Source organism: Convolutriloba macropyga, chromosome 5 (assembly GCF_964194025.1).
Source record: "Convolutriloba macropyga chromosome 5, txConMacr16.3, whole genome shotgun sequence".
Taxonomy (NCBI): Eukaryota; Metazoa; Xenacoelomorpha; order Acoela; family Convolutidae; genus Convolutriloba; species Convolutriloba macropyga.
The window spans coordinates 30,959,057-30,979,582 of NC_134472.1; the positions used below are offsets into that span (position 1 = coordinate 30,959,057).

The 20,526-nt window shown below is 36.9% G+C and overlaps 1 protein-coding gene across 1 annotated transcript in view; it reads right to left on the reverse strand.

Moving 5' to 3' along the window:
• Positions 1-2,756: 2,756 nt before the first annotated feature.
• Positions 2,757-20,526, reverse strand: part of LOC142339329 (putative protein phosphatase 2C T23F11.1) — a 37,423-nt gene continuing 19,653 nt past the window's right edge. Inside the window, exons 3-8 of the mRNA XM_075389302.1 lie at positions 13,165-13,314; positions 12,616-12,755; positions 9,134-9,359; positions 8,603-8,748; positions 6,690-6,817; positions 2,757-3,370 (exon numbers count right to left, since the gene is read on the reverse strand). Of these exons, the coding sequence (XP_075245417.1) occupies positions 3,136-3,370; positions 6,690-6,817; positions 8,603-8,748; positions 9,134-9,359; positions 12,616-12,755; positions 13,165-13,314 (1,025 nt within the window). The 3' untranslated portion in view covers positions 2,757-3,135. The remainder of the gene's footprint in view (positions 3,371-6,689; positions 6,818-8,602; positions 8,749-9,133; positions 9,360-12,615; positions 12,756-13,164; positions 13,315-20,526) is intronic.

Sequence of the window (20,526 nt, forward strand, 5' to 3'; positions counted from 1 at the left end):
GATTGTAGTCCAGAAAATTAGAGTTTATTATAGAGTACCTTCTCAAGTGTTGGGGTTGTTGCAATTAAAAACTTCTTTTCCTGTAAACGCTTTATTAAGGAGCAAACTGTTTTTCCATTGTAATTCACTGGTTTCACTTAGCTCTTTCACGTCCCAGACGGAACTTACTGATGATCAGACCAATTGTGCTTTCTGCGCTCAAAAGTGCCAAAACTCAAGATAATTTTACCAGAGGCAGATTGGAGTGTAATTGGGTCTGATTAGAACCAATTGCGAGCGCACGTGCGTCTGATAATGATTATTACCACACGGTTGTTATCGCCACCGAGAAGTTATCAAACTCCGAGGCAAAGCCGAGGTGTTATGATAACTTTGAGGGCGATAACAACCGTGTGGTAATTTTTTTAATCAACACCTGTTGCGATCATTTCAAAATTGAACACATTTTTGTTGGTTTTTCAATTTGCTTTTGTGGACACTTACATTTTCAAAGGTAAGTGATATTTCTTCGGATCTGTTCTTTGTTTTCTCTTCAGGCCCCCTCCTCCCACACAGAGATACGCAGACAGACAGACACACAAACACAGACACAAACGCACACTCACACACACACGCGTACACACGCACCCAAGCGCACACGCACACACACACACACACACAAACTAACACACGCGCGCACACACACACAAACAGACATACGCACACACACACAAACACACAAAAGCTCACGCTTACTTACAAACACACACATAAACACACACACGCACATGCACGCACACACACACACACAACCACAAACACCAACGCACACACACTCACACAACACTCAACACACACCACTTACACACACACACATACACACCACAAACACCAACGCACACACACTCACATAACATTCAACACACACCACTTACACACACACACACACCACAAACACATCACACACACGCACGCACACACACCAACACAAACGCACACGCACGCACACACACAATTACACACGAACAGACAAGCACGCACAGACGTACCCACGCACACAAACAAACACACGCATACACTTACAAACCCACACACACACACACTTACGCACACAAAACCACAAACGCACACGCAACCGTGCACACTTACACACACAATCACAAACACACACGCACACACACTCAATCAAGCACAACTTACACATACACACACTTACACACACACATAACCACAAACACAGACACACACACGCAGAGGCACGTACACACACATACACAAACACACGTAAACACACACGCACGCACACACACACTTACACTTACTTACAAACTTACAAACACACACATAAACACACACAACCACAAACACACAAGCACACATACCACACTCAGCACACACCACTTACGCACTCACGCACACACACACACACAAACACAAACGCACGCACGCACACACACACAAACACACACGAACAGACACTCACGCACACACGTACCCACACACACGCGCACGCACACAAACACACTCGCACGCACACACACACACTTACAAACACACACACACACACTTACACACGCACAACCACAAGCACACACGCAAACTTACACACACACAACCACACACGCACATGCACTCACTCACTCACACACACACACTTGCACACACACAACCACAAACACACGCACAGGCACGTACACACACACACACACACACGTACGCACAAACACACACACGCACGGACACACTCAACACAGACACCACACACAACACACCACGCACGCAAGTTTTTTTTAGACTACAATTTTATCAAACTGTTTCCATCATTAGACTACGAATTCATCACCACTCTTTTATCGCCACTGTTTACTTAGTAACAGTGGCGATAAAAGAGTTTGATAAACTCGTAGTCTAATGCTAAAGTGTTTTTCCAGTGTCGATCAGGCATTAAAATTTATTACACTGGCAGTTTATTTAACTGTTATTATCGCAACAGGTGTTGATTAAAAGATGATTTTTTGCGCAACTGGGTCTAATCAGAGACAATTCCAAACACACTTAGGTCACAAAAATTATTTGGCGCACACTTAAATTTGGTCAGAGGTTAGTATCGTGTCTGTGATCTCAACCTGGGTTGTAATCCAGTAAAAAAACCAAAATCTATTATGAATGGAAAGAAGTCAACATAATGATTATAACCGTTTTAAAATTGGTTGCATTACCCAATTCTTTAAGAAATGAACGTGATCAAACAATTAAATTGAAAACATAAATACGCGGAGGAGAACTCATAAAAATTTATCTAAGTATTAGTAACCATTTGTTATAAGATAATTGAGAGATAGAGATAGAGAGAGGACTGAAGCACAGAACAGTGATAACATTGTGTGAATTATCGCTTTATGCAATGGCAGTTATCAGATCTACATTTTTCCATTTACATTTGAGTTCCTATTACTCATTTAATAACAACTAAAAGGATCTGTTTCATTTTAAAAGCGATCTAGTCATAATAACGGATTCTGATGTCTGCAAATGAGAAAAAAATTATTTTTTTAAAAACAAAAAAGAAAAACATATTTTCTTAATTTTCATTTTTTTATTCTTAAACGTTTCCATAAATGGTTTGTTTTATCATGACTTCGTTATTATTTTCACGCCCCGTTGGCGATTTCCGCAATCGAAAATTGATTAAAAAAAGAGAGAGTGCAAACAAGTTTTATTTTCACAGCTAGTTGGCTTGAAAACAGTTCTTAAGCGTGGAAATAGTGGGGCTAAAAGTGAAAATTTGAAAAAATTGCAGTTAAATTAAAAAAATAGAGACCCCGGCACGTACATTAATCCGTTTTCTGTAAAAAGGCCCGGCATTATTTTCTCAAAGTACGTGGGACATCAAAGTTACTAGATTTCAAAACTGATTGATTATCTTTAAATAAGACGCGCAGTTTTCAAACGAATGCTTGTTTTTGTTTAATCTCATTTTTTACACAATTATTCAAGATTATAGCGGACCTATTATTTCACTAACAGCTGTATTGCACGTGGAAATAACTTGAGGCGAAAAATTTGAAAAGTTGGGAAAGAAACATTTTGAAACAGATCCGTGACTAATCGGGGGTTTATTTGAAAGACTATATATGCTCCGATAAATCACTAATGTCAGTACTTCCAGCTCGATTTGTAGCTGTTGTTCATGTACAGTTTCGAGTGTGGGGCAGTGCTGGTGGGTGGGGGGTGTAGGTGTGGGTTTGCGCGGGAGGTGGCACCCAGTCCACTGATACCGAGTGGCCCTGTTGTTGAGGAAGAGGAGGTGTTGAAGCTAGCACCATTGGGTCTCGTCTGAGGGGAGGAGGAGGAGGAAGGTGAAAACATCAGATTGGAAGGCCGAGAGCACCTAAATTGAAAAATACGAACAGATACGAAGAAGTGCTCTCACCTAGGTTGCACGAACTTGTAAAACTTGTTAAGGCCTCAGTTCGCGGCACCATATGTCTTAGATACAACCCATACTAAGCTTTTGTCAAATTTACTACGGCGCAATACCCAGGTTTAGGTCTCAACGTGATTAGATCTAAAGTCAAGCTAGAGTCTTTTCATACCACTTATTGGTCGATCATGGTCTCTTCATAAGTCGAGGTCTAAACCTGGGTAACAGGGTAAACCTGGGTAACCTGGGTAATTAAGGACGTATAACAGTTACGTACTAAGGACTTCTGAAAATTAATAATCAGAAGGAATACGATGATATGATTGATATATCTCTATAAATTGTATCTTTGTAATTGAATGTAATAACTGTAATAGCTAGCTATTCTCATCTCTTATCAGGCTATGCTAACCAATATTAGTGGCAAAGGGTGCATTTGGTTTCCGAGTTGGGTTCTTAGTGTTTTCATTCGATGGAGCCCAGCGTAAATCTATAAAAGCTTAAGAATTCACTGATGGATCAGCAGAACTTCACAGAACTAAAAACCCATCGATGGACTATAATTAATTCATAGCCGCTGAAACTTTTCACTGGTTCATGTCATAGTAGTTTCATAGAGACCAAAGATTTTTTCTATTCTTCAATGGATCAAATTAACTTCATAGAAAAATTTAGGAAAACTTACACGCGTTATGTTGCTGTGGTACACAGCGCATTTCACTTATATTTTACACACATAGTAGAGATTATTTGTCGGTAAGTAATTTTTTGGCACTAGAAATAGTTCCGGAAACAGTAATAAAATCTATTTTCAAAATTATAAGTTCTTGGAATGTTTATTAGGAACCTTTTGCCATGTTATTGTTGATAGCGAACATGCAACGGAACTAATCTTGAGTGCAAAAAAGCTGACTGAGATGATTCAAATGAAGTTATTATAGGTTATTAGAGACCACATTTATGATTTAAAGTGAAACAAAAGAAACCAATTCTGGCACAATTTTCTTTTTTTTTAGTTATAAACTGTCGCCTATTGATCTCAGAAAATTGAAGTTGTGACTCAACGATCAATTTATACCATTAAAGTTCGAGTCAAAACGTATAATATCAATAAGATTTAAAATGTCAAAAAAATGTCAAAAATGTCAAACAAATACGCCAACAGATTACAAAAATGTTTGGTTGGAGTTATTAAACCTATCAATCAACTATCGTTTTAGACCGAAATGTTTTGGAAACTGTCAATTCTTTGCAGACAGTCTTCACGAAATGGTATTTAATACAACTAACAACTGATAGTTATTTTGTGAAAAACTCAAGTGATTGATCGCTAATTGATTAAAAACAAAAAACTTTCTCCAACGGCATTTGAAGTAAAATCGAATAAATAACTCCTCAAAAAAATTTTTTCCAGAAGTAAGTAATTTCAACAAAATATTGTTTGCAAACATTGAATTAATTATTTTATTTTATTTTATTATGAGCGAAAAATCAATTCCTACTTAAGCTGTTGATGGGTATTTGTGAGTTCACTTTATGGCAAAACTATTCAAATTGTCATCTTTTAAAGAGTATCTGTCAAAAGCTATTAATTCTTAAAAAGAGACAAAAAAACTCATGAGCATCTATTTCGTACAATTGTTTACCGTTTTTGACCGGTCATATCAAATAGTAGCGAAATCTACGGCGTCTTAAGAATTCCACGGCGGCACAAAAACCAGTACCTCAAACAACCTCCAGAAACTCCACTCACCACTTGGAACGGAGAAATGTTCAAACTAACTAAATCTAGAATTAAAAAGTCGCAGGGTGAATTCATCTTCAAGACGTGTGGACGAGTTAAAAAGAAAAGAGACAACCTTTGTATCCTAAATCAAACTGGACTGAAGAAACGAGTTTTGTCGATCATGCAGAATTATATCGAAAGAAACTATTCGGAGATAGATCCTTGTACCTGGCTATTAGCATGTGATTGTCCAACATGCAGAAATGAAAGGACAATGTCTTAGGACTAAACCCGGGAAAAAATCCCTTCAACAGTAGCTGAGAATTCAACAACAACAACAACAACAACAACAACAACAACAACAACAACAACAACAACAACAACAACAACAACAACAACAACAACAACAACAACAACAACAACAACAACAACAACAACAACAACAACAACAACAACAACAACAACAACAACAACAACAACAACAACAACAACAACAACAACAACAACAACAACAACAACAACAACAACAACAACAACAACAACAACAACAACAACAACAACAACAACAACAACAACAACAACAACAACAACAACAACAACAACAACAACAACAACAACAACAACAACAACAACAACAACAACAACAACAACAACAACAACAACAACAACAACAACAACAACAACAACAACAACAACAACAACAACAACAACAACAACAACAACAACAACAACAACAACAACAACAACAACAACAACAACAACAGCAACAACAACAACAACAACAACAACAACAACAACAACAACAACAACAACAACAACAACAACAACAACAACAACAACAACAACAACAACAACAACAACAACAACAACAACAACAACAACAACAACAACAACAACAACAACAACAACAACAACAACAACAACAACAACAACAACAACAACAACAACAACAACAACAACAACAACAACAACAACAACAACAACAACAACAACAACAACAACAACAACAACAACAACAACAACAACAACAACAACAACAACAACAACCACAACTACAACAACAACAACAACAACAACAACAACAACCACAACAACAACAACAACAACTACAACAACAACAACGACAACAACAAGAACAACGACATAGCAAAAGCTGTTGAAGCACATTGAAGCTGTTAAAAGCAATTGAAGCATAGTTTTCTGTGAAAAACCATATTTTCACGATAGTTCAGTGTACAGTACTTTTTCTTAGAATTATAATTTAATAACACCAACAATAATGGCATCTCAGAGTAAACCTTAACTCAATTTTCGGGAGGGGGAGGGGAACTAAAACAACTAGATTTCGTTAGACAAACTTATTTATGGGGCCTTAATTAAATCAATTCAATTAAAAACAACCTATAAATTTGTCCTCCTCTGCACGAGTGTCGAGTAAAGAGTGGTTCATATACTTACGATGTGGCAATTGTATTTTCTTAACGAGCTTATATGATAGAGTAGTTGTAACCTGCAGGGTATAATTGACATGTACTCGTTTGGGAAGTATAAAAAGCATACCTCTTAGCTAGATGGGAGTAAGTATCTCCGTGTGTGAAACATACAAGGATGACAGTCATGTTGTCACAGCCCACCCCACCCTGGTTGCACTCTGTCGCCAGACACCGCGAGATCAACTCCTCACACACCTGAAAGTGTCTTTATACCTTTAAATCACATTAGAAAATCTCGAATTATGTTATGAAAGTTGTCACAACGCGCATTACTGTCTCTGAACAAAGCTGTTTGAGCAGAACCACAGAAGTTCTGAAAATATAACTGTTACAAATGTAAAACTAAATATATAGCTTGGGTTGGTGCGTTTTCTTTTATAAGAAAAAACAACTTTATAAGAAAAAAAAAACAAATTTATAGTTAGAGGTAAAATTTTACATAATAGAACATCTAGAGCACTGCACTGACAAATTTACTTAGAAATTGTTTTCCGTAGCATCAGAATGATTAGTACAAACTCATTGTACCAAGAATGGTCTTCAGAAGTGATTATAAGACATTAATTTATCATCAACATTTATGGAGCCATCAAACAGCAAAATGTTAAAAGACAATTGCGAAGCCAATTATTGTTTGAAATAACAAATTCCCTAATGCGAGAAAAAAAACTGTCGCAAAACGTTGCATTGTTTCTCAATTTCTATCTTTCTGAGATGCAAAAAAAGTTTTAAGTTTTTCATCTTTCGTAAATTTTTCAACTCTTAATAAAAAATCTGATTGTCATCGTTTTTACGCTTGATCATAAACAAAAAATCTAATTAGAAAAAGGCCGAGCCTGCTCAGTTTCTATTCTCAGTTTTCCTCAGATTGGGGTTAGGAGCCTTATGCTAACCCACTCTTCAAAAATAAAATTTGTTCCATCATTCATTTTCCAGTTTTCCTTTTCTGCTTTCGATTGAGAAAAACGGAAAAGACTGTGTATTATTTTTGGTTGAATTAATGCCGAGGACAACACTTTTGGTCCCATGAAAAGCCTAGAATATATTTTTCAGGAATGGTCAATTTCTTAATATCTCGGTCAAACAAAAATCAGAGAGAAAGTTTCTGAGTGGAGCAAAAATTATTTAAAGGCAACTTGGATCCTGCTTATTTTATCAAAATAAGTGTTTATCGTGTAAGATATTATAAGAATCTTATAAGCTCTTGTAAGATAAACATTTGGAAAGCTATGACTCATCTTTTTGATAAAATTTTTATCAGATCTTATACGATAAAAAAAAAGATCTAAGTATGGCATGTTCTTCATATTGGAGACAATTCAGTGGTGCTTTCAAGCAGTTGCAAAAAATTACATTATGCAACACTTGAGTGCAGAGCAACAAAGAGAAAAATATCTTCTATTGTCATTTGAGAATTATAATATATTGTGAAAAAAGTTATTCGAGTTATTTGTCCGAAGCAGTGATTATCAAAAGGCTGAAAAGTTTTTTCAAATATCAAAATTATCTTGAACTGTAAAATTGAGCCATAGTATCTAGTTGAGAGTCAGAATCAAACTGTCGCCAAAGACACTGAACAAACGGCTTTTGTTGCAAAATTTGTTAGTTGACCGATTATATTTTACTTCCATAGGAACTTGACTGCGTCATAAGGCAATATTGAAATCATTAGAACATGTCTTATCAAATCTTACGCGATAAAAATTCAGCCCTACGTGAACGTTTATCGTCTAAGATCTGATAAGATATTTATCAGATCTTATAAGATAACAATAAAGCAAAATTGAATTATTGACTTAGAAGATCTGGTGAGTATCTTATCAGATCTTACACTAATAAAGTTCACGTGGGAAAAAAAAATTTTATCGTGTAAGACCAGCTAAGATCTTACACGATAACGATTTTTGATCAGCATCTTATCAGATCTTACACGATAAAAATCCCAGAATCACTGGGGTACCATCTTAACAGGTAGAATACCTTTGTCGGCTCCATTTGATTGGCTATCCTGTGTCTGCAGAATTCGACTACTTCTACATTGGAGAGCACATCCCAGATGCCATCACATGCAATCAGAACAAACTCTAAATCTGTGTTGATATCATGCACTGTCACATCTGGCATAGCTGAAAAGAACTAACTCTCATAACAATCCAGCTAAAATTATTCACAAACTAACTAATTAACAAATTCTTAGCCCAATTTTGAAGTTCCACTGCAGCTATATTTTGTATTGCCCTGTCGTTTTAGTGGTTTCTCTGATATTAAAAAAGACGAAGCTGTTCATTGTGAAGAGTTCATTCCTGTTTCAAAATTTCTTAGTCGGTTTTGGTCAAAGAAAGATAACTTTGTAATAGACAAATGATCGAAAGATTTGTAATTTACTAAATCTTTCGAAGTTGTATTATTAATCATTTTTATGTAACAAATACTTAATAACAGTGCATAAGTATTCAACATGAAGTTATTAAAGCCGTAGATGCCTATTTTCTTGAAGCAATTCTAACTCACCTGACACGACTTGTTCATCTTGCTGTTTTTTAAGATTCCTCTTGAAAGAGAAATCTCCGAGTGCCCGTGAGAGAGCGAGGTTGCCATTGACCCTATTGAGTTCCACAAAGCCTCCCGCCTTCACAATTCTCGTCTGTTCTCCTATGTTGTTTGGCTTGTGGTCGTAGGACAGGGAGAGAGGGTGGCCTTTGATCGACGCTATTGCCCGGGAGTCTCCCGCGTTGATCTGAAAGGAAGCCTCGAATAAGTTTAACTTTCAAAGTAAGTTTCAGATAAGTTAAAGTTAGGAAAAATTATTTTGACATGTAGTTACCAAATGCTCTATGGTAAAATGCACATCATTAAATGCACATCTTTAAAAAATACGCAATCTCCACGTCCAAATATGTACACTGTGAACAATTCTGAAATTTTACGGTTTTGAGATTCTGCTTAAAGATGTTGATTTATAATAGCTGCAGCTCTGATGCATTGGACAAATTTATAAAAAAAGGTCAACACAACGTTGACTTTTTATAAAAAAAAAGTCAACACAACAATTTTAAAAAAAATAATAGAAGAATGTATCCTGAGAGTTCAATTAAACAAATCTGTTTGAGTGAGGATAAAGTATGAAAAATTTAAGTCGTGTAAACTCACGTGAAAATGTTTTTCGTGTGACAAGCAATTTAACAATTTTCGTGTGATAACACCAATGAAAAATTTTCCTGGTTTTAATTAAGTTTTCTGTATCTTTCTTGTTAATGCCGTCTTGAAAAGCCATGAAATCACCCAACAAATAAAAATGGTTATAACATAGCTGGATTAAAAATAGAAAGACAGTATTCATTTACTACAGTTTTTTTTTCGAGCAAAGTTCCAAACCAAAAAAAAATCCCATTGTGATATAATGAGCTTCCCTTTTGTACAAAACACGTTAATATTATTTGATTTATGTTTCAACGCTATTTGAAAATGTTTGAAACATTACTCATGTTTCAAAAACATTACTTTATAGAAATTAGAGGTATAAGATTAGAGCAAGTTCAGTCTGAATCATGTGATTAACAAATTTTTTCAACAATAATCCTTTTTTTGGTTTAATATTGATTATGGCTACTTCTATTTTGTCTATACTATATCAAAAAAAAAACAAATTTTAATGTAACCTTCAAATGATTGCCTATTAAAACAAAGGCAATTGTTAAAGAAGCGCGCATCTTATCTTGCGCGAACTGATGTGAATGTGTCACGATTTTTTGGTTATTTTCACACGCAGTTAACAGAAAAATGCTGCATGAAATTTCAGTCGTTTTACACACGAAAAACCATGTGTTTTTTAAATTTTTGTTGCGAATTATAAGAAATACCACGAAATAGAGCACAGGAATCTTAGGCATTTTCATGATATCAAGCATTTTTTCAATTCTGTGAAAAGGTGATAGTGCATAATTTGTGGTGTGACGCACCCGAATTATTTAGGAGTGTGATCATTTCTTCGTAAGAACCTATAAAATATCAATAGTAAGCAATAGAAAATTCAGAGGTTTTAAAATTAATAAAATCAGGGCTGAATCAGCTGAAGGAAAAAATCCACTTTGAAAAAAGCTGAATAAATATAAACCCCCATATCAGTAAAAAAAAATTTTTGACAAGCGTTCCGTTCATTGCATAGGCACGAACCTCCAAAATGATTCATTTTTTTAATGTCAACGATGTAAATTCAAGAAATATAAACAATTTTTTTTTATATTAACTAGCTCTCCATTAAATTGATTGTTTTTCAATTAAATTAAACATTTAAGGAAAGTTTATTACGTCATTTTTTTGCATTTTAACTAAAATTAGAGCGTGAATGATACTACATGTCTATTCAAATATTCTTTTTCAAGTTGATTTAACAAAATTGTGTTAACGTATGTTTAAATATCAATCCGGTTGTGGCATTCATGGGGGGGTTGTTTGTTCCATTTCTCCCTACTTTTTATTACTTATATTTTTACCTCATTTGCTTAGCCTCCGTTTTTTGTAGTGTCAATTGTTTGCTCCTATCAATTCGCTGAATTTGTGACCAAAAAAATTCAACTTTTTGACAAACATGTTCGATTTTAGTTTTTATTCGATTCTAACTGGTCCAAATTAGTCCTGATCAGACTTTGCTAGTTCAAAATTAGATATTACTTATTTTGCGTACATTCATTGTGCGGAACATACTTTTCTGGGCTTGCTTAATTAGTATTTTTATGTTTCAGCAAACCTGTCGGACTAAAAAGACTGATGTTAATAAAAATTGTTGTATCTCGCGTATACAAGCATGCTTGCATAAGACATTATAATCTTTATCAACATATTCCTACAACCTACCGAGAGTTAATCCAGGATTTTACTAAAACTTCCGCAGTAATATATGATACCAGTGCATGGAATCCCGGAAACCGTACCAGGGAAACCGGCAATCTTAACTTTTACCGTTAATCTTTGCAGGAAAGCAGGGAATAATAAATTTTGGCGGGACAATTGGCGGGGAGACCCAAGATATATTTTGTTTTGGTACTCTCAGCGGAAAACCCAAAATCCTCAACTTTTCTCAATTTACAAAGCTGGAAACCCTGGAATTTTTTGAAACTCAGTAAAAAAAGCAAAAACAGAAGACAATTCGATTTTTCAGTTAACGTTGTTGACCAGAAAGCTCAAAGATCAGAAAACACTTCGTTGTTTAATTCCACAAGTCTATTCGAAAAAATTTCAGTATGTGCTTATCTGCATATATCATCATTCACCACTTATGTTGACAATGAGGCTTAATAAATTAAAAGCACTTCGTTGTTGACATGTACAAGTTCATTCAAAAAAATATAGTAAAAAAACTCGCAAATCTTATTTGTGAATCTGCTTATTGCGTCATTCGCTGCATATGTTGACAATTAGGCTTAATGCTCAAAAAAGTTTTTGTCGTTTACATGCACAAGTTCATTCGATCGAATAAAATCTTAGTAAAATCTCTCGCAAATCTTAAGCTTTTTTGGCAGTGCTCTAAATGTTTTGCTCCCCAATTGAGCGGCCATGTACTCCTTGCTTAATACATCAAAGGTTATGTTGTCTGTTTTGCGAAGAAAAAATTTCGTTAAGGTCCCGATAGTTTGTTTCCGGAAACCTTTACGGGATTCTTAAACTTCCCGTTTTTTTCCGCAGCTCTTTCCTGCCAGCAGCTCTTTCCTGGAAATACTTACGGGGATCTTAAAGTTCCAGGTTTTCCCGGTAAGAACCCGCAAGATAATCCCGAAAACCCCACCAGGTTTTTCTTCTTCCCTGTGTTTTCCCGCCAGAAATCTTATCTTTCCCACGTTGCCCTACGGGAAATGCGGGATGTTGCTCATCCTGAAATTCCCAGTAAATTTCCCAATGGGGTCCTCGTATCTTCCGTGTCTTGGCGGGGAAAAACCCGGGATCTTATTAAGATTTAAGGGAAACATTGCGTTGGTATTAAATGAAGTTTAACTTACACAGTATAATTTGTTCTGTCTGATGAGGACACAACATGCTGTAGTGCCTGAGAAGTCATTGGCTAATTCTGCATTGGTCATCATCTCCTTATCTAACTCTAGAAATGCCTTCTTACTCGCACTCTCCACCTGGCCAGTTTCTGAACACACAATAAAGATATATAATCACCTTTCCCAATTTGTGGAGAAAATTAAAAAGTAGTGAACATTTAAATTTCTGGTATCAAAAAAAAGGAAAAAAAGGTCAGTAACGCCACAGAAATAAAATTTACAGAAACATGTATAAAAGAATAAAAAATATATAGAATATAGAAGTGCAGCAGATATAGCTGCAAATCTACTATATACCCGGACTATAGTCCCAGAGTAACCCAGTACTGAATCATGAACTTTCAGTTCTGGATTTTTACAATGGCCATAATCATGGCAGCCAAAAATCCCGCCCTCGTTTTTATTCGATTATAGTTTTTGTTGAGCCCTTCTTTAATTTGAAATCAATCATTTGAACAAAAAATAAGTAAAGAAGAAAGCTCAAAGGTGTCCACTAACTGTACTCTAGTCTGGAGCATATTCTGTGTGGTAGGTGTTTGCATGCGTAGTGGGCTATCTTGGCACCCCCGTGACCATCGAACACTCCAAAGAACTGGCTGCCAGGGTCCTCTTTCAATGACATCATACATGTATGCGCATCTTCCATAGCTACAACAAACTCCATATAGCATCAGAAAAACTTGCAATTAGCATGCTACAATTTTCATCCTAATTATTTTTTTAAAAAAGCTTGTCATAATCTTATTAGTTCCTTGATAAATTCTAAGTACGAAAATTGACCTGAATTGTGAAATTTTGAATTGTAAAGTTTTTCGACGTCAAATCGACGCTTTAGTGCATATCATGACCACTTTGAGTCCACATTTGAGTTGCATCGCAGCCCGAAATGATTGGGAGTGATCATACAAATGAAATCAAAAGAGTTCAATAGCGCTTATATAAAATTCCGAGTCTGCTTAAAGTCTGTCACTAACACTACATATGCAGAAAAAGACGAAACAAACTTGAATTTTAACATCTTTCTGGCCAAATTGGATCATTTGTGATTCTATATCAACCAGAAGAAAGCATTGACATTGACATTATCTTACTGACAGAAAGAGTGAAACAGACAAAAAACAGAGATTGAGAAAACCAGACAAGCGTCTTCCTCATATATCACGTCACCTCAGATCATGCGGTGAATTAACCGAAGCATAGAGTTTTTTTAGCTAAACTGTCAGTGATCATATCATAAACCAAGCACTGACATTGATGTCTGTCAACATAACCGTAAAAATGAATCCACTTTTCTTTTCTTTATCCGCTTTAGTCTCGAAAAAAATGATTGAAACCGTGAGATTGTTTATAGCGTGAGATTGTTTACTATTTACTTCAGAAACCAATAGGGCGACACAATTATCCTCTATCAGTTCAACCGTAGCTGAATGCGTGTTCCTCTGTCATCTAGCAAAATGAAATCAATTTGAAAAAAATATGGAAAAAAAATCGTGATCAAATTTGAGTTGAGAGTTGGAATTGATACTGTCAATTTTTTCCGCATCCTGCCTAAAGGCAACTTTGAATCTCTCATCATCTACAAGATCTTGAAAACGTGGTAGCAACATGATCCCGGGTTATGATACCAATGGAACATGGTTTAAAAAAATGATAAACCCATTGATGGATCAGTGAAATTTCATAGAAACAGAATTTCTATTGATCGATCCTAGTAAATTCATAACCGCCAAATCCTATCGATGCTTTCAAATCATGATTTTAATGAAGCCAGTAAACAAATAGATGGCTCAGAATAATTTCATAGAATTTTCTTTATGTCGTCTGAAAGATTTCACGAGAAGCTGAATTATATTTATTGTTTTAACAAAGTACTTTTTATGGTACTGTGTTGCAAAGGTTCAATGTTCGGCTCTTGATCATGAGATTGTGTCATCTAATCCTTGCTAAGGAGCACGATATACATGACTGAAATCAAGGGACAGCAAGAGAACAAGTGGGAAAGCAAGGGACACAAGAACGCATAAACTTCATATTTAATATTAATTTCTATGAATTTTCTATGCGCACCGTCAACTGCTAATGTAGCTAGGTAGGCGCAGCTATAGACTCTATCAAATTACAAAGATCGATCGATGCGTGTATATGGGACTCCAACTCGGGATTTCATATGATTATCTATAGAACAACTATAATTTAAAAAATCACATATACTACCTGCTTGATATATTTTGTAAATCAATTCAGGAATTAAAGCGTTATTTTTAAATTATATCTCAGAGGTATTATAATTTTATCATTCACTGAGTTTTGAAAGAGATTTAATTTTCCAATTTTCCTTCATAGATTAGTTTTATAAATAGCGTTACAGTTTTCCGATGAACAAGAGTTTTGATCATTTTCCCTGATGTGTATTCTTCTATCATCTCTCAAATTTGTCACCGTATCCTATTTTAGAAACTTAAACTAATGGCCCCAATTTCTGAAAAAAAAAGAAAAATTGATTGGGGGTTTCAATTTTTCTGAACATATTTACAATTTATAATTCACTGTTTTTTAACATTTTTTTCATCTGTTTTTTTTTCATTCTTTTTCATCTCGATCAGTTCTTTCATAATCTGCATGCAATTAATATTTGAACTCATCAACCTAGTCAGAATACAGAAAACTGCCATGTCTCTAAGGAAATATTCAGTGATTCAATTGTGTTAAACTTTCGAACCATAGATACAAACCAAGCAACTTGCATAACATTCGCACCGTTTTGAAACATCTTCGAACTCTTGGTAGCAATGCAAAAATTATTCATGGGTACCAATCAGTAGTTTCTGTTGCATTAACTCTTTTTGGAGCTGAGCTCGCTAAGCTTGCGTAGGCGGGAAAATAGAAACAAAACACTTTCTGTTGTCCTAGTCATTCAATAGTTATAGTTATAGTTCTAATTCTAGTTACAGTTTGTCACGTGAGAAAAAAGAGAAAAGGGTGAAATAACAAAAAGCAACACACAGAACTCAATGTAGCAGCCACAGAAAACGGCTGAAAGTATACCTCAGCAAAATATTGAAAATTAAATTGTCTTGAGCAGTAAATAACGTGCTACTGTGTCTTGAACTAGAAATATTCCTGAGCAGTAAATTGTTACTGTGTCTTGTATTCAAAATACTATTCTTGAGCAGTAAATTCTGTTACTGTGTCTTGCATCAACGAATTATTGGAGCTGAAATTCAACTGTTACAACCCCAACTTCTGGTATTCTCAACTTGTGAGTACAAACAGCAAAAGCCAACTTAAGTTTAAACTCAAATACTTTTGCACAAACGTCTTAGACAAATATCTTCGTCTTCGATTTGTTTTTTCTATCGGATTGAACCGGTATACATACAGAGATCCAGTATTGTGTGATCTGTAGCAATTCAGTTCAAATTGATAGTTGAAAAAACTAAGATCAGCGAATAGTTACGAACTAAAATAATTGATGCAACGGTAAGTACAGCAGAACGGATATACAGTTACAAAAGCGAACTGCGTAAACGAAGTATCCGGACGAATTTTGTAACCACTCAGAACGAACTGGGTGGTGTAAAACTTTTTTTGTGAAACACAAGAAGAGCAGCCGTTACATTTGGTCCGCCGACCCGGACAGTGGAACAAACTGCTGTCCAACCCAACAGTCGAAGTGACAAAGTCATCGACGAACGAAATCAAAACTCAACAGGCAAGTCAACAACGCCAAGCCAATTAGGCAAAGCAAACAGGAACGTTGAAAAGCAAAACTCAATTAAAACAAACAAACAAAGGAGCTGTAGAGTCAAGCTGCAGTCCCGATCAACAACTTGCAAAACAACTGGTTTGAGAAACAAAAAGAAGGTTTGGAGCTCATTAAGAATCAAGATCAACCAAGCAAGCTCTAGACTCTTTATCAGCAGATACTGCAATTGGACGACAAAGTTCAAAAACTTGTGAATAAGAAAGCTGAGACTCTCCGAGACCCAGATATTTCTTTAAAACGCAAAGTCGAGACAGAAAAATACTTTCAATATTTGAACGCAGAGTGGATACCGTATATCCACGGAGAAACAAACAAGAAGGATAAACAGAATCAAACTGTTCAATTGACAAGCGATGCAGAACCAACTGCTGCTAAGAATTCACAGTCTGTTGTAGGAGTTTGTCAATGAACTGTGGAAAATGGAAATCCAAACAAGGACAATGATTCAAAGACCTCCTCTGATAAACGAGCTAAAAAGGCAGAAAAACTTGCGGCTTTAGAGAAAGACTTTGCAGCAAAAATGAGGTTGAAGGAAATTGAATTCGAATTGAAAAGGAAAGAGCTGGAAATGGAGATGCAACTTTTTGAAGAATGAGGTGCACTGAAACTGGAATACGAGAAAGAAGCTCTTGACGCAAGTGCATCAGATTCTGATGAAAGTGCAGCCCCTAGTATTCGAAGTAGATCACCATTCAATTGGAAAACCCCGAAGAACAAAGATAACAAAGATTTCCGGTTGGCTCGATAACTCGGATAAACTCTCCAACTTGCACGATTATAGTTTTGAGCGTGAGAAAACCAGGATCGACAACAATTATCCCATGGTAAGCTTCAATCGCGAAGGTGTACTTAAGTCACGGTCACCAAATGGAGAGCGTGTCAGCGCAGCCCGGGAACAAGACAAGTTTAAGCGCAATAAACCAATCAGTAGTAGTCAACTGCCTAAGTTGAAGTTAAGTTCTTTCGACGGAAACCCCCTAGAGTTGCCGGAGTGGTCGAATATGTTCAAAGCAACGGTTCACCACTGCGATATTCCTGACTCAGAGAAAATTAGCCACTTGAAAACTTTGTTGACAGGTAAAGCAAAGTCAACTATATCAGGAATGGGCTACTCGGGAGAGTTCTACGCTCAAGCGTGGGAACTCCTGGCACGGAAGTTTGGGCGACTTTACCTAATTGTCGACGCCCAGCTTAACATATTGCGCAAACAACAACCAATTCGAATGCACGACTCAACGGCTATAATTATTTAATCAATAACAATCAGCAATCAAGGTAATATACTGAAGCAATACAATTATGAGGTCGATCTGCGTTCAAGTTCAACACTGCAAGTGGCAATTGAAAAACTACCCCCAAACTTGAAAGAAAAGTGGTTCTTCTTCGTTGACGAGTGTCAAGAAGATAGACCCGATCTCACTCTCCTTGAAAAGTGGTTAGCTCGAATGGCTTTTGTCCACAAAGGAATGCTATCAACCAAGAGCAAACAAAAGGAAGATGATCGACCAAATGCTATCAAGGAAAAACGATTCTCAAAATCGTCAAATGTTAGTGCGAGTTCGAATGCGAACGAAACGAAGCACATGCAAAACAACAACTGTGCACTAGCGGATGGCAATCATAAATTATGGAACTGTCCAATATTTCAGAGTATGAATGTCACCGATCGCTAAACGGCAGTGAGAAAAGAACGCTTATGTTATGGATGTCTGGGGAAAGGGCATGCAATCAAAGATTGTAAAGTCCTTCCGTGTGGTATAAATGGATACACCAAAAGGCACAACATACTGCTACACTCAGAACACCAAATGAAAGAGGGTAGTCACGCAGTTAACGTAAGCGCAGCAACAATCAACCAGAGTAACCAAGTTACTAGTCTTCTTCAAATAGTTCCGGTATCGGTTCAGAGCGGTAGTAACAGGTTGACTACCTACGCTTTCCTCGATAGTGGGTCAACAGTATCATTCATCGATCAAAGTGTCAAGGAACAACTACAAGCCAAAGGCACGGACGTTACCTCGAACATAGCTGGCATACATGGGACGCAAGATTTGAGGACAGAAAAGGTTCCTATCACAATAAAGGGACTATATTCAAAACTGCATTCAATTGAAGCGTTTGCACACCCATCAATCTTGTTGGGAAACACGACATATGATTACAAGGAACTGAAGAACAACTTCAGACACCTGAATGTTCTCACTAACAGAACATTCAACCTGATGGAAGTAGGCATCATACTTGGACAAGATGCCTACGAAATTCAACGTCCATCGGACTATAAGATTGGAACACGAAGTGAGCTTTTTGCCGTCTCAGCAGAATTAGGATGGGTAGTCAGTGGTCCCATGACAGGCAAGAAAAGTCAAAATGTTTGTCATTTTGCCTCCACAGAAGATGTGAAAATATCCGATCAATCAAAAAAATATCCGGTGGGACATAGAAACTTATGCTTCTAAAATAAATGTTGTAAGTCAATCAAAGAAAGAACAATCAGCTCAGATGTCTCTAGAGAGCACAACAAAGTTTACAGGCGAGCGGTACGAAGTGGGCATGCTCTGGAATGAACCAGAACCCAATCTTCCAAACAATTACAGCTCAGCCCTTGGTCAGCTCCACTCACTGGAACGAAGAGTCCATCGAGACCCAAAGATAAAAGAATTGTATCAACAGTCAATTGATACAGATGTTGAAAAGGGATTTGTGAAGATCCTTGGTAAATCGCAATTCAAAGCCACTTTCGGGAAGGAATGGTATTTGCCACACCATCCAGTACTGAACCCCAACAAACAGGGTAAAGTTCGCCGTGTTTGCATCGCTGCTGCGAAATACAAGGATATATGCCTAAAAGACAAGTTGTTAGCCGGACCCGATCTACTACACGGATTGATCGGAACGATATTCAGATTTCGAGAAGGACCAAGAGCCCTAACCGCAGATATTGAATCAATGTTTCTGCAAGTGCAAGTTCCTGAACGGGATAAAAGCTGCTTGAGATTCCTGTGGCGACCAACAGTGGACGAACCTGTGCAAATTTACGAGTATCATCGTCATGTTTTTAGAGCAAAGAGTTCGCCAACATGTGCCGACTACGCTCTGAAGCGAGTAGCCATCGATAACGAGGACGAGTTCCCAATTGCAGCAGGAACAATCCAAAACAATTTCTACATGGACGCTTTCATCAAGTCTGTCAAAACACCTGAGGAAGCAATCAATGTTTTCAAACAACTACAACCTCTTCTCTCAAAACATGGATTTGAACTGAAGAAGTGGATCACCAACAGCGACGTTGTAACCAACGCAATCCCAGAGGACTTGAGATCAATCAGCAACGCAAAGCAGGTTGAAGTAGAACCCAGCAAGGAAGGTTCATCCTTGCTTGGGCTTCAGTGGACGATTACCGATGATAGTCTAGAGGTTTGTAGAGGTACGAGCAAAGAAGTTGAGACCCCAATCACCCAGAGGAAGATGTTATCTCTAGTTTCTTCAGTGTTTGATCCTCTTGGACTGTTTGCACCATTCAGTGTTCACATGAGACGACTCCTGAAGAGCATCTGGACAAAAACTGGACAACATTGGGACAACTCAGTGGAACCTAACGAAGAAGAAGAGTTTCTGAAGTGGAAAACGCAGCTTCCAGAAGTAGCAGAAACCAGCATTGATAGAAGATACTTCAGCACAGCCAAAGACAAATGGAAACTTCATGGATTTGCCGACGAATCTGAGGACACAATGTGTCCAGTGGCTTACCTACGTTCAAAACCCAAAGAATACTCAGCAGACTTAGCATTTGTAATCGGAAAATGGAGAGTTGCACTAATGCGACACCTTTCCATACCACTCTTGGAACTACAAGCAGCAGTGATGGTGGTGAGACTTAAAGAACGGATAGTGAAGGAACACGAAACGAAGATTCACAGTTGCAACTTTTGGTCAGACTCCACTACTGTTCTGCAATGGATTCATAGCTCCCACTGTAAGCAACAGGTGTTTGTTGCAAACAGAGTGGCTGAGATTTTGGACACAACTAATGTTTCACAGTGGAATCATGTGAGTGGTATTAACAATCCAGCTGATATCGGGACACGAGCGAA